General features: G+C 45.7%; 1 protein-coding gene and 1 long non-coding RNA gene across 2 annotated transcripts in view; one reads left to right on the forward strand and one right to left on the reverse strand.

The window, feature by feature from the left end:
- LOC139758952 (uncharacterized) overlaps positions 1-4,289 on the reverse strand; it is a 54,827-nt gene extending 50,538 nt beyond the window's left edge. The window contains exon 1 of the long non-coding RNA XR_011714966.1: positions 4,230-4,289. This is a non-coding gene — a long non-coding RNA (uncharacterized lncRNA). The remainder of the gene's footprint in view (positions 1-4,229) is intronic.
- Positions 4,290-8,212: 3,923 nt separating this feature from the next.
- On the forward strand, positions 8,213-14,970 carry LOC139758953 (uncharacterized). The gene is made up of 3 exons (XM_071680774.1): positions 8,213-9,370; positions 13,462-13,566; positions 13,773-14,970. The coding sequence occupies exons 1-3, from the start codon at positions 8,698-8,700 to the stop codon at positions 14,414-14,416; spliced, it is 1,422 nt and encodes a 473-aa protein (XP_071536875.1). The 5' UTR covers positions 8,213-8,697; the 3' UTR covers positions 14,417-14,970.
- The last annotated feature ends 502 nt before the right edge of the window (positions 14,971-15,472 follow it).

The following is a 15,472-nucleotide window of genomic DNA, read 5'->3' on the forward strand; positions in this document are numbered from 1 at the left end:
GAGTCCTGACCTATAATAGCTGACACCCACAACCCTAAACTGGTACATCTGACCCCCAAAGTCCTGATCTGCCTAAACATTCAGAACCTGGACCAGTGACAACAATTACATAGGATCATACTTAGTCACAACAGACACTCAGAGTCCTAACTAGTCACAGCAGGCCCCCACAATTATGATCTGCCACAACAGGCATCCAGTGCCCTGCCAAACAACAACAACAGGCACTCAGAGCTGTAGCTAACCACCAAGAACCCTAAATAGTCACGCCAGACACCTAGGGCCTTAGCATCCTACAGAAAGCACCCAAAGTCCAGACTAGCGACAATAGGTACTCAGAACACTGTCTAGCAACAACAGGCTCCCAGGAGTTTGATCATATACAGAAAGCACCCTAAGCACTAACTAGCCACAACATACACACAGAGTTCTATCAAGCCACAACAGGCACCCAGAGCACTTACTAGCCACAAAAGGCACCCTGATCACTAACCAGCCACAACGAGCACCCAGAACTCTGACTATCTACAACAGGCAACCAGAGCACTACTTAATCACAACAGGCGTCTAGAGCTCTAACTAGCTACAATAAGAATCCAGAACACCAACTAGCCACAAAAGGCACATAGAACACTATTTAGCCAGAACAGGCACCTAGAGCTCTAGCCAGCCACAATAGTCATCCAGAGCACTAACTGGCCAAAAGATGCACCCAGAGCACTAATTAGCTACAACAGGCACCCAGGGCACAAACTAGCTACAACAAACTCCAAGAGCATTAACCAGCAACTACAGGCACCCAGAGTACTTGACTAACTACAATAGGTACCTAGAACACTAACTAACCACAACAGCACAAAGTGCATTAGGTAGCCACAAGAGACACACAGAGCGCTAACTAGCTACAACAGGCACCAGAGCTCTAGCAAGCAACAACAGACACTCAGAGCACTAACCAACCATAACTGGCATCCAGAGCACTATCTAGCCAAAACAAGCACCTAGAGCACTAACTAGCCACAAGAGGTAATCAGATCACTAACTAGCCACAATGGGCACCCAGAATCTAGGCACGAACTAGCCATAACAGGCATCTAAAGTCTTAACTGTCTCCATCGGGCATTCAGAGCTTTAACGAGCTACAACAGTCATCAAGAGCACTAATTTACTACAGCAGGCACCCAGAGCTCTAACCAGCCAAACAGATATTTAGAGTCCAGCTAGCTACAACAGGTCCACAGAGCCCTGATCTTTCACAGATGACATCCAGAGCTCTGACCTGCCACTGCTGGCATGTAGAGCCCTGACCTGCCACAGCTGGTATGTAGAGCCCTGACCTGTCACAAAAGACCCCTAGGGTTCTGATCTATAAAATCAGACATCTTGAGCTCTAACCCGTGACAGTCGACACCTAGTAACCTGACCTGCCACAACTAATATCCAAAGCGCTTAACTGCCTCATCTGACACGTACAGCTCTGACGTGGCACAACAGGCACCCAGAGTTCTGACCAACAACAAAAGGGAACCCAGACCTAACTAGCCACAACAGGCAACTAGGGACCTAAATTCCGCAGCTGGTGTCCAGAACCCTGACTTACCACGCTGGCATCCAGGGCCCTGACATGCCATAATAGATGCACATGGCTCTGATCTGCCACAACAGTTATTATTAGCTCTAACAGGAAACTTGAGTCATTACCTACCACAAAAGACACCCTGGAACCTGACCCACCTTAGATGACACCTACATCCCTAGCCTTCCACAAAATGCACCCAGGGCCTTACCTGCCACAAATGACGCCCACAGTACTAAACTGTCAGAGGTGATAACAAAGCTCCGATCTTCCACAAAAGGAACCTACAACCTGACATGCTACTGCTAACATCCAGAGCCCTAACCTGCCGCAGCTAACACCAAGAACCCTGACTTGCCACACTTAACGGCCAGGTCCCGAAATTTTCAAACCTGACACCACAGCCCTGACTTGATATCGCTGACATTCAAAGCGCTTATCTGCCTCAGCTGACACTTCAAGATCCGACCTGCCACAACAGGAACCCAGAACCCTAACCTGCCCCAACTGGTACCCACAGCCGTTACCTGCCACAGCTGGCAACCGAATCCCTGAATTGTCACAAATGGCACCCACAGCCATGACCTGTCACAACTGGTACACAGAGCCCAGACCTGCCACAGCTGGCACCCACAGTCCTGACCTGCCACAGCAGACACTGAGAGCTCTGTTCTGCCACAGCTAACACCCACAGCCCTTACTTCCAAAACCTGATACTCAGAGCCCTGACCTATCACAACTAGCATCTGTAACCCGTCCTGCTACAGGTGACTTCCAGAGCTCTGACCTGCCACAACTGATACCTCAAGCCCTGATCTGCCACAGCTGGCACTCAGAACCCTGACTTGACGCATAGGTGCCCAGGGACCGGACCTACCGTTGGTACCCACAGCACTGACCTACATCAACTAACAGCTAGAGGTCTGACCAATCACAGCTGACATCCAGACCTCTGGCCTACCATATGCGTCACTCAGAGGCCTGATCTGCTACAGCTAACACTCAAAGCTATGATTTACTATATTTGATACCCACACCACAGCCCTGCCTCAGATGACACCAAAGTCCCTGACCTGCTACAATTGATATCTAGAAGAGTGACCTGCCGTAGCAGACACCCAGAGCTCTAGCTTGCTACAGCTGACACTCAGAGCTCTTGCGTGCCACAATTGGCACCCTAAGCTCTGACCTACCCCAGCTGGCTGTTGGTACCAAAACCACCTGTCGCAGCTCCTCGGATTGCTAACTGTTCCATGATTTGTATTTCAGCAAGTGTACATATAAGGTATGTGTTTGTGTGGGGGGAGGTCTCTGTTATCTGAAACGTACCTCCACAACACAACATGAATTATATATTTGATTTAATACATGGCAAACAAAGGAGATGGAGTATTTTGAAGGTTTGTTGAATGTGTTTGATGATAGAGTGGCAGATGTAGGGTGTTTTGGTCAGAGCGGTGTGCAAAGTGAGGGTCAGGGAGAATGGTTTGGTTAAGAGAAGAGGGGTAGTGAAAGCTTTGCGGAAGATGAAATCCGCCAAGGCGGCGGATTTGGATGGTATTTCAGTGGAATTTATTAGGAAATGGGATGACTGTTATTGATTGGTAGGTAAGGATATTCATTGTATGTATGGATCATGGTGAAGTATCTGAGGACAGGCGGAATGCATGCATAGTGACGTTGTACAATGGCAAATGGGATAAAGGTGAATGTTGAAACTACAGAGATACAGGTTTGTTGAGTATTTTTGGAAAATTGCATGGGAGGGTATTGATTGAGAGGGTGATGGCATGTACAGACAGAGCAGTGTGGTTTCAGAAGTGGTAGAGGATGTGCGGATTAGGTGTTTGCCTTGTAGAAATACTTAGAGAAAAAAGATGGATTTCTATGTAGCATTTATGAATCTGGAGAAGGCATATGGTGGGGTTGATAGAGATGCTTTGTGGAAGGTCTTAAGAGTATATGGTGTGGGAGGTAAGCTGACAGAAGCAGTTAGAAGTTTTTACCAAGGATGTAAGACATGTGTACGGGTAGGAAGAGAGGAGAGTGATTGGTCCCCAGTGAATGTCGGTGATGTCCCCATGGTTGTTTACTTTGTTTATGGATGGAATGGTTAGGGAGGTAAACGCAAGAGTTTTGGAGAGAGGGGCGAGTATGCAGTCTGCTGGGGATGAGAGGGCCTGGGAAGTGAGTCAGTTATTTTTCGCCGATGATACAGCAATGGTTGCTAATTCGAGTGAGAAACTGCAGAAGTTGGTGACTGATTTTGGAAAAGGGTGTGAAAGGAGAAAGTTGAGAGTAAATGTAAATAAGAGCAAGGTTATTAGGTTCAGCAGGGTTGAGGGACAAGTTAGTTGGGATGTACGTTTGAATGGAGAAAAATTGGAGGAAGTAAAGTGTTCTAGATATCTGAGAGTGGATTTAGCAGCGAATGGAACCATGGAAGCGGAAGCGAGTCATAGAGTGGGAAAGGGGGTGATGGTTCTGGGAGCAATGAAGAATGTGTGGAAGGAGAGAACGTTATCTCAGGGAACAAAATCGAAGTTATCAGTGTCTCTTGTAGACACATTATTGGCTCATTACCCTCACAGGAGGCGAGCCATGCACACTTTATAAAAGACACGTTTTGTAACAAATCGAGATGCTAGCTTACCGTAATTTCTTAGTGGATGTTGAATGCTGTCTCCTAACAGGTAGGGGTACTCACTGACTGACACACACTGACTGAGTCTCGACTTTGTACTGCGTCACCCGGAATCACGTTGGGTTGCCAAAGCGATTATTTCAGTTTCCTTGGTTAATTACTTCACTATGTCACTTTGTCACTTCTCCACACTCGATAGATTTTCGTGGGGTCATTATTTGAAACTGTATCACTGTATATTCGTAACTGAGCACCGTAAATAGTAAAGTTTTGCACTTGGTTTAATCCTATATGGGAACTGCTATGGACGAGGCCATGCCCCTTACAATTTATTTTCTGTAATTAACCTACAGCTATACTCATGATACATGCCACTGGTTATCTTACGTGGTAATTTCTTAATCAGTCTTACAATATGATGATATGCTCCTTACTAGCTAAGAAGTATTACAAGAGTACCCATAACTGGCTTCTTTCACCCCCGCAGGAAGGATGTGATGGGGGGGGGGGTGTTAGTAGGTGGTGTCTTCACTCCGCTGTTCACCAATCAACGCCGTGTGTTGCCAACACATGATCTCCCTCTCCCATATAGTGACTCTAGTAATAATGTATATTCTTTATTGCAAGGCATGATATTCCCAACATATCAAATAACAACTATGAATCAAGAATAATAAACTACCATACAAGTTATATATGACACATTTGCGACCACCTTGTTGACTGTGTTTTGCTATAACTTGTGCACACACTCAGATATCTCTTTGTCCAACATTTCTATCCTCTTATATATATATATATATATATATATATATATATTTTTCTTTCTTTTAAACTATTCGCCATTTCCCGCGTTAGCGAGGTAGCGCTAAGAACAGAGGACTGGGCCTTTTTTGGAATATCCTCAACTGGCCCCCTCTGTTCCTTCTTTTAGAAAATTAAAAAAAAAAAAAAAACGAGAGGGGAGGATTTCCAGCCCCCCGCTCCCTCCCCTTTTAGTCGCCTTCTACGACACGCAGGGAATACGTGGGAAGTATTCTTAATCCCCTATCCCCAGGGATATATATATATATATATATATATATATATATATATATATATATATATATATATTTTTTTTTTTTTTTTTTTTCAAACTATTCGCCATTTCCCGCGTTAGCGAGGTAGCGTTAAGAACAGAGAACTGGGCCACTGAGGGAATATCCTCACCTGGCCCCCTTCTCTGTTCCTTCTTTTGGAAAATTAAAAAAATTGAGAGGGGAGGTTTTCCAGCCCCCCGCTCCCTCCCCTTTTAGTCGCCTTCTACGACACGCAGGGAATACGTGGGAAGTATTCTTTCTCCCCTATCTCCAGGGATAATATATATATATATATATATATATATATATATATATATATATATATATATATATATATATATATATATATTTCCAAGGTGAAATGAAACACGGTAAGTTCCCAAGTGATTATTACACAAAAGTGCACTTAGGAATTTATCGTGTTTCATTTCCCCGTGGACTCACAGGAATATACTTGATCACGCGTTGACTTGTGATCCTTTCCAATTTATATATATATATATATATATATATATATATATATATATATATATATATATATATATACGAGTAAAGTGCATAGAAACGCGCACCTCCATAGAACATACAAACCTCCAACAGACAGGATCGAACCCGGGACCCCTGTGCGCGAGGCAGGAATGCTAACCGATAGGCTATGGGCCTATATCCTAGCGGTTAACATTCCTGCCTCGCGCACAGGGGTCCCAGGTTCGATCCTGTCTGTTGGAGGTTTGTATGTGATATATATATATATATATATATATATATATATATATATATATATATATATATATATATATATATATATATATATATTCCTATGAGTCCATGGGGAAAATGAAACACAGGTTCCCAAGTGCACTTTCGTGTAATAATCACATCATCAAGGGAGACACAAGACAGAAATATAACAGTCAGTTGTTATACAACGAAGAGACGTAGCTAGGACGCCATTTGATAAACATGTGATTGTCCAAGACAGACAACGAGCGTATCATAAACTTATTATGTGGACAAGAAGGTGAATTGTTTACAAATTTTATCAACAATAAAATTATCCAAAATGTATAGACCTTCACTAATATTAAGATTATAATTTTTTGTGTATTTAATCGAAGATTCAATGATATTTCTCGTGGTACTGGAGTTAGAGTTAATAACTGAGATGGCATTACTCCAGTCAATACAATGATCATATTTTTTAACGTGATTAAACAAGGCATTTGATTCTTGTCCTGCACTACCACCCCAACCACTATAACCACACCATCTACCATCATCATCACCCCCTGCACTACCACCCCCACCACTATAACTTCCCCATCTACCATTATCATCATCTCCACTACCACCCTCACCACTACAACCACCACCACTTAACATAATAATCACCTCCTCTGCTACCAACTCCACCATTACAGTCACCATCGATTACCTCATCATCACCTCTACCACTCCTTCCTACCACCACCAACATCACCATCAGAATCAAACCACTAATACCATCAATTCCAACAACAACAACACCATCACTTTATCCACTACCACCACCACTCACCCTCCTCCTCCATTATCATCCACCATCACCATTACTACCCATCACTGCTATTGTCACCATCTGCATCACCACCACTACAGCACTACCATCATGACTATCTGACACCACCAGAAGCAACACCACCATTACCGCCTCAATACCACCACTATCATCCCCATCATCTCTATCAATCACCAGCACCATTATCACCACCCTTCACTACTACCAACACAATCACCAGCACCGGCTCACCCTCACCAGCTCTAATACTATCGCCACCGTTCACGATCACCACCATTCACCATTACCATTACAGCATCAGTCCCACCTCTCACCACCAGCCCCACTCACCACCACCACCATCAGTACCATTATCACCACTCACCACCACCACCATCAGTACCATTATCGCCACTCACCACCACCACCATCAGTACCATTATCGCCACTCACCACCACCACCATCAGTACCAATATCACCATTCACCACCACCACCATCAGTACCATTATCACCACCACCACCATCACCACCACCACTCACCACCACTCACCACCAGTATCATTACAACCACTCAATATCAGCGCCTCCAGCATCATTACCACCAAAAAGAAAGAAGAAACAACACCAGTACCAGTACACCACTCACCACCAGCATTAGAAGCACTCACCACCACCGTTCTCCACCACCAGTACCACCTCTCACCAGCACCACCACCACCACCAGTATCATTACCACCGTTCTCCACCACCAGTACCACCTCTCACCAGCACCACCACCACCACCAGTATCATTACCACCGTTCTCCACCACCAGTACCACCTCTCACCAGCACCACCACTCACCACGATCACCACCAGCCCCAGAACCAGACATCACCAATACCACTACCATCAGTAATACCACTACCACATCGCCACCACCACCACCACAAATATCTCCACTCAACCATCGTTCATTTATCAACATAACAGAACCACCATCAACTATCAAGGCCACTATTACCATCCCTCTTCAGCAGCACCACAATTACCACCGCTTAACACTTACAAGCGCCACCACCATAACGCCACCACCACCACAACCTCAACACCACCAAATCACCTTTACGTCCCCCTTCATCACGACGACCATAAGACCCTAATGGTAACTCAGGCGTCTAGCATACGTCCCGGGCGAGGGAGGCTAATCAACAGGTTGTGCCCCTTCCTCCGCCAACCTTGACATCATCAGTAAACACACTCCCCGCCAGGCTCAACCCCCCCTCCCCATTACCCCAAACACCTGGCCACGTGCTCCTGTTACGCTTTATAGCGAAACTGGTTACCAAGTATCGGCGTTCAGCAAAGATATAAAAGGTGGGCGCGATGCGTGATGGCTCAGACGGCCGTTCGCCAGCAAACCAAAGGGACGGACTCAGCTCTAGCTGGCTGGCTCGCTCTCTTACCTAGTTCGTGAGTGGTGTGTTTGTTTGTACGTGTGTATCGCTGTATCATCAACCAGCGAGACAAGTGTTTGTTTGTTCACCTTATTACAGGCAAGACCCCTCATGTACCCAGCTGGGTAGTTATGCCCTTGTCCTTCCTGAACATCAGCTACTGAAGGTGCTACAGTGTTAGAAGGAGAGCTGCCTGTAGGAGGAGGAGCGGCTTAGTGTTCCCGGGAAAGGTGTGAGTCAGCGGCCAGCCAGTGAGTCAGGCAGGGAGGAGTGAACACCCCGCGCTGCGGCAGCCGGGGCCACACTACTTCAGCTGCGCGCTACACACCCGCACGCGCCCCACACACAGCTCCGCCACCAGCCAGCGCCACCCCTACACGGGTCCGGACATTGCACACATAGTGAACGTGCATGTGAGGAGTCATGGCGTGGAGTGCAGACACCACCGTCCTGGACCTTCACTCCCTGGTCACCCCGGGACTTGACAAGTCATTCAGTCCTCAGACCTTCGGCGGACAGCAGCAGCAGCAGCAACAGCAACAGCAGGAGCAGCAGCAGCAGTTCCAGCATCATCAGCATCCACAGTGTCAGATGTTTGATACACACCAGCAGGTGGGGTACAGTAAGTCCTACCTGGACGTGCCGTTCAGTGAGTACGGTCTGTTGTCCCCGGGCGGGGAGTCTGGCTACGGTAGCAGCTGCAGTGTGGGTCAGGCATCACCCATGAGTCGCAACCTTGGGGGGTCTCCTGCCCCACTCCGGCCTCCCTCTCGCGCCACCCCTGCCCTCGAGTTCGACATGGAGGCCAGTTTCATTACCTCTGCCACCAATACGCTCAACAATTACGGTGCTGCCGGCTACGCCGCCTACGAGAGCCAGAACAGCGCATGTGACACCCTTAACTCCAGCTTTGACACCAGCTACGAGCGCATATTGGACACAAACTACGGGTCACCAATGGCTGGCTATGCCTCGCCCTACGTGGAGCCGCCCTGCGACTCTCCCTACAGCCTCGCTGCCGCTAGCAGTTACGAGCCACAACAACAACATCTACAGCAGGACGAAGAGCAGCAGCAACAGCACCGTGTACCCTCCGGTGAGTCACAAGGTCCTATTTGATCAGCAATAACATGGTTTTGATGAGTGCCAGTGAGGGGCTTGACACTCGTGTTGGTCATTCTTCCGGTCGCCCTAAACACAGGGAAAATACCCAAGAGCCACGCATCCGGTGTTGTACAAACACTCCTACAATACAGGAAAAATACATACACTGAAGCATGACTCTGCCGTTTGTTTTAGAGGAAAACTTTAAACAAGGGCCTTTCATCGCTTGTGATGGCATTCAATCGTAAAGCAACCGCGTTCAGTTGACAAATAAACATGTAATTTATACTATTATAACAAAGCAAGATTTATGTCACAGAGCATCAGTATCCTGGGCGGGAGATGAATTAATCTCAGCCTCCCTCGGTCTTTAACAATTTCCGACGATGTGTGGCGATGATTGAGGACGTTCAGCCATGTAATCCTCTGGGAATATGTACCATTCTTTGGCAGTACATATTGTTCTTTAGTGAACGCACTCGTCTCCACATTAAAAGCCCTTGTTAAATTCTCAACACCTCCATAGGTAGTTATGCCAGCAGTAGATCAATAAACAAGTGTAGACGTGAATCAAAGAAGTTTATGAAAATTTTGCGAATTTATGGATAAAATGATGATGTAACCCATCGTCATGGTCCGGTACCGAGGCAGAGCCAGAGGACGCGTTGATTGTTACCTGTGGCGAGGCTCACTAGGGGTGTGCCCACGGTGGCTTCTTCACTAGTTGATGTGTTAAGTTACCATTTTTAATCCTAACCATCATTTCTAACGTTATAATGGCATAGTTTTTGATCAACCTCACGCTCAATGGATTTTTTGTTGTTGAAGTTTTTCTGTAAATGACGTTTTTCTTTGTGTTGAAGGGCATCTATCCCAGGGTCAGACCACAGACCTCTGTCCCTGTTGTCGAGGGACGACTGCATCATTCTTGACTACTTGTGTTGAACCTTTCTGAGACAAACTTTTTGCACCATTTTCAGTCAACCGATCACAAGATATGTATGCTAGAATACAATACAAATGCCATCATTTATTCATAACAACCAAAGGATGATACGTAGATAAGTTCCTGAATAATCATTATCAACTGTAGACCAGAGTAGATCAGTTGGCTGAATACGAATGGAATAATAAACGAACGAAAAGAAAACGAGGATATTTGATGGGTAACTGCTGGACTGCAGGGTCTTCATGTTCAGGCGTCGCACCCTTATTCCTGCAGGTCATCCACGCCATTCATTCTGTGGGAGCGGCCTGGCATGCACACACCTTCCTGATCTACGCTCCCACACCCCATTGCTAGCTTTTAGTCTGGCTATTATCATTCAGTAGTCTCGGATTCTTTAACGTTTATCACAAGCTAATCGTGGATGTTTTAGTAGTTGTCTTGGGCTCATTGTCTGTGAGGCAGCACCCATATCAGTGGACGAATTTGCTTTACCAAAAGATAACTATCTGCCTCATCCGACCCTCCCATCCCGTCAATTAAACCCTTCACCAACACCCACAACTTCTTGCCCCTCCACCCATCCCACCAACCTGTCTCCTCTTCCACCAACACCCACAACTTCTTGCCTTTCCATCCATCCACCAACCTGGCTTCCCTTCTGCCAACGCCCACAACTTTCTCTCTCACTGCCATGTCCAGCTTTCTCTCTCCTCATTTGCTTCCTCCCAGTCTGTAGTTACGGCCTACTACTCAATCGGACAGACTCGTTACTCGTTGCTTAACGTTTCATTATTTCATAAGAGGACACAACCTTTTAATTTAAATGTTTCTCATGATATTAAAAGAAAAGTATTACAGATGAAGCTCATATCGTCGAGGTGTATCAAAATACACATTTATGTTGAGCTGGTCAGTGAGAGCGTTGCCCTCACGACTACTGTTTCTTTTAGCTAGATCTACGACGTCGTGAATGTCTTTAAGGGCGATGCTTATCAGAGACACTCGGGACAACCCTCACTACCTCACTCTCAAGCTTAGCTGGGCTGACTGGAGACGTCCTTCGATATCTCTCTCACCCTCAGCCTTATCAGGGGCGATTGAAGATGTCCCCACTATCTCTCTCACTCTCGGCCTTATCAGGGTTGACTGGAGAAGTCTTCACTGTCTACCTCTTTCTCATCCTTATCAGGGGTGAAGTGGGGACGTCCTCACTATCTACCTCTCTTTCAGCCTTATCAGGGATGATTGGAGACGTCCTCACTATCTACCTCACTCTCAGCCGTATCAGAGATTTCTGGAAATATCCTCAATATCTCCCTCATCCCCAACCTTATCAGGTGTGACTGAAGACGTCCTCACTATATATTTCTCAGCCTTGTCAAGGATGACTGGAGACGTCCCCCATTATCTCCCTTATCCTCAGCCATATCAGTGAATGAAAAACCATTATTGCTTTCGATGGTACTCTGTTTGACTTTAAGGCTAGGTGTCTGATGTGATGTGATGTAAGGCCGGGTGTGTGAAGAGATGTGACGTGACACCGGGTGTATAACTGTAACGTACAACCAGGTGTATGATTTTTTTTCAACTCGTAGTCAAGCTGGCTGTTGTAATATATACTTGTGCTGGAGAAATTTATCAAATAAAAGGATACTTACACATAAGCACACACATTCATACATTCTAGTCGTGTCTGGTGGGGTTGGGGACGTACTCAACCCCTGCGAGTAGACACCTAGCCTGGAGAAAGGACACTGGTGGTGATGGTGTTCTGAGGTTGGAGACACACTTGCAGCGGGACACCCGGGGTAGAAACCTGGCCTGGAGAGAGGATACTAGGGGTAAGGTCTTCTAAGGTTAGGGAAAATCTGGAGGAGAGGTAATCTAATCTATTCAAGGAAATTTTCCATTGGAATTTTTTATCAAATTAGCTATGAATACACGAAACGATCACCCAGCACACCTCAGCACACCTATACACAAACAAACATACACATGTACGAACATCTACAAATAAACATACATATGTACACACATACATACATACATACATACATACATAATAAACATGTAAACATTAACAATTATATCTCTACACATCAACAGGCGGACATGCACACTCCAAAAGACAGATAAACACATAAGAGATTGACACACTTCAGTAGGCAAGCATATACACTAACAGACAGAGACATTAGCAGACTGACGTGTATGCATCAAAACACTGACATACAAACTTCAATAGACATACTAGAGAATAAACTCTGGTAATGAACACTACCATCAACACCTGCCCCAACACCGGCTTAGCCGCCCCTGGCAAGACAGAAGGATGGATGAGGATGGGTTACAGGAGCCAGTTACTTCTGGCCCCTAGTTCTTCAAAGAATTTTCTTGTATGTTATCTCAGCAATAATAGATAAGAGACCAAGATGAGCAGTGTAACATCCTTGGCACTAACACACACACACACACACACACACACACACACACACACACACACACACATATGAATCAGTGCATGTGAAAGGTCTGTGGTAAACCATGGAAAGGTCTGCGGGGCCTGGATGTAGATAGGGAAATGTGGTTTCGGTGCATTACACATGACAGCTAGAGACTGTGAACGAATGTGGCCTTTTTTTTTGTCTTTTCCTGGCGCTACCTCGCTGAAACAGGGGGTAGCGATGCTGTTTCCTGTGGGGCGGGGTAGCGCCAGGAATGGATGAAGGCAAGGAAGTATATATATATATATATATATATATATATATATATATATATATATATATATATATATATATATATATATATATATATATATTGCAAAGGATCACAATTTTGCGCATGATTAAGTATATTCCTATGAGTCCACGGGGAAAATGAAACACGATAAGTTCCCAAGTGCACTTTCGTGTAATAATCACATCATCAGGTGAGACACAAGAGAGAAATATAACATTCAGATGATATACAACGAAGAAACGTAGCTAGAACGCCATTTGGTAAACATGCTATTGTTTACCAAATGTGTGTGTGTGTGTGTGTGTGTGTGTGTGTGTGTGTGTGTGTGTGTGTGTGTGTGTGTGTATAAATGTATGTAACCTGACTCAAACAATTTCGTTTCTTTGACCCAACAGATCCCCGTGTGTGGACTGCTCAGGACATCAGATCATGGACAGTTTGGGCAAGGAAAGAATTTGACTTGCCTCCAACCCTTAACCCATCGTTATTGCCATCCACCGGTAAGCATACACTCTCTTTAATGTGGCAAATTGTGTTGGGTTACATTTATTCACGGGCAGGGTGGATCTGGTGTTCAATATTCCACTCTACATACTGTGGCATAATGTTATGTTATATTGCTTCACAAAGCTGGGAAGGACTGGTCTTTAACATCCCACTCTACATAGTCATCATTAACTAATAAACCGCGCTCTCACCTCCACAGGCTGTGAGCTATGCAGTTTGACCAGAGGCGAGATTCAGCGTAAGGTTGGCAGCCACTCAGGTCGCATCTTGGCCCAGCATCTGGACATTATCCTTGGCTACATTGGACTCGGTCTTCCCAAAGATGAGATACAGGACGTGCTGGAGCCCGAGGGAGAAAAACAAGATGACCAAATCGAGGGCGATCCGTATGAAATCCTCGGCCCGCTGTGCGTGAAGCTGTCTGCTCAGGGATCGGGCCAGATCCAACTGTGGCAGTTCTTATTAGAGCTCCTCACAGACTCAGCCAACGCCGCCGTCATTACCTGGGAAGGCACCGCCGGGGAGTTCAAGATCCTCGATCCTGACGAAGTGGCGCGACGATGGGGAGAGAGGAAATCCAAACCCAACATGAACTACGACAAGCTCTCACGCGCCCTGCGCTATTACTACGACAGGAATCTCATGACCAAAGTGCACGGCAAGCGATACGCCTACAAGTTCGACTTTCGCGCACTGGAGCAATTGCAACAGAGCCAACAGAGCGATTCTCAGTCCCGGCCACCGCCAGATCTGGCCTTCCTCAGTGCCGCTCTCAGCAGTGCCTCAGTGTCCTCACCAACACATTATTACCCAGGGACTCCCTCGCCGGGTTCCTGGATGTAGGAGATGGTCATGCCTGCAGTGGGCATTAAATGTCCTGGCAGGAAGCAGACAGCGGAAGATGTGATCTCAGGTGACTGGGGCATTCGCGGCCCCTGACGGAGTACCGGTGAAAAGTACCAGCATTAGTACCATCGCTAGTACCTGTACCAATGGTCGTACCAGCGTTTGTACCAGTACCAAGTACCTGTGTGGAGCCTTACTCCTGTGATACCGCGAAGCGACCAAGTGATAGCTAAGCCTTATTGTTATAATCAAAGCTTTCTCTAGACGTACCTCGCACTGCACAGAGGAACGACCAAGCGTGCACCCGGGCACTGCCACAGCTGTGTACTGCCACGGCCAGGCACCGGGAGACCTTAGGTCAAAGGTCGGGTACCTGCAGCGCGTGTCAACTTCTGTGATCTCTGTTTTGTTAGGTTCCTGGCCTGGGCGATGCGCTCGCCTGGTTTCACTGTACAAACTCATTCTGTTGTAAATATCTGTGATACTATTTATATATTTAAGAATTTTTTTACGTTTTAAGACTTTGTGTAATAAAATCCTCTAAATTAAAATGTGTGTCTTTCCCTCCTTGACCGTACTTGAATAGGAATATAACAACAAAAGATACACGTATGCAATTGACTGAAGGAAAACATTGTATATCCTCATATAACAATATGTGCCCAAGCTACCTGATCACTTACACGAAAGACAATTCTCATGTTTAACTCATGAGTAAAGACGAGTGCAATTGCTTTTGCAAATGTAAATTGCAGCCAGGAACATAAGCTATCCTGACTCTTCTTAAAGTTGATCTGTTACTTACTGAAGCTGACGTCACTTAATAACGCTGACTGATACCTACTAAAGCTGATTGTCATATATATATATATATATATATATATATATATATATATATATATATATATATATATATATATATATATATATATGCCAGGGGGGACACAAGACATAAGACTTGTATTTCTCTCTTGTGTCTCCCCTGATGTGATTATTACACGAAAGTGCACTTTGGGACTTATCGTGTTTCATTTTCCCCGTGGACTCATAGGA

This window comes from Panulirus ornatus, chromosome 32 (assembly GCF_036320965.1).
Source record: "Panulirus ornatus isolate Po-2019 chromosome 32, ASM3632096v1, whole genome shotgun sequence".
Classification (NCBI taxonomy): domain Eukaryota; kingdom Metazoa; phylum Arthropoda; class Malacostraca; order Decapoda; family Palinuridae; genus Panulirus; species Panulirus ornatus.

Excerpts from the sequence above, each read along its gene's own strand:
- LOC139758953 (XM_071680774.1), top strand. The coding sequence starts at position 8,698 with ATGGCGTGGAGTGCAGACACCACCGTCCTGGACCTTCACTCCCTGGTC. Across the intron at positions 9,371-13,461 it reads ACAGCACCGTGTACCCTCCG|ATCCCCGTGTGTGGACTGCT; the intron begins GTGAGTCACAAG and ends TTGACCCAACAG. Across the intron at positions 13,567-13,772 it reads ATCGTTATTGCCATCCACCG|GCTGTGAGCTATGCAGTTTG; the intron begins GTAAGCATACAC and ends TCACCTCCACAG.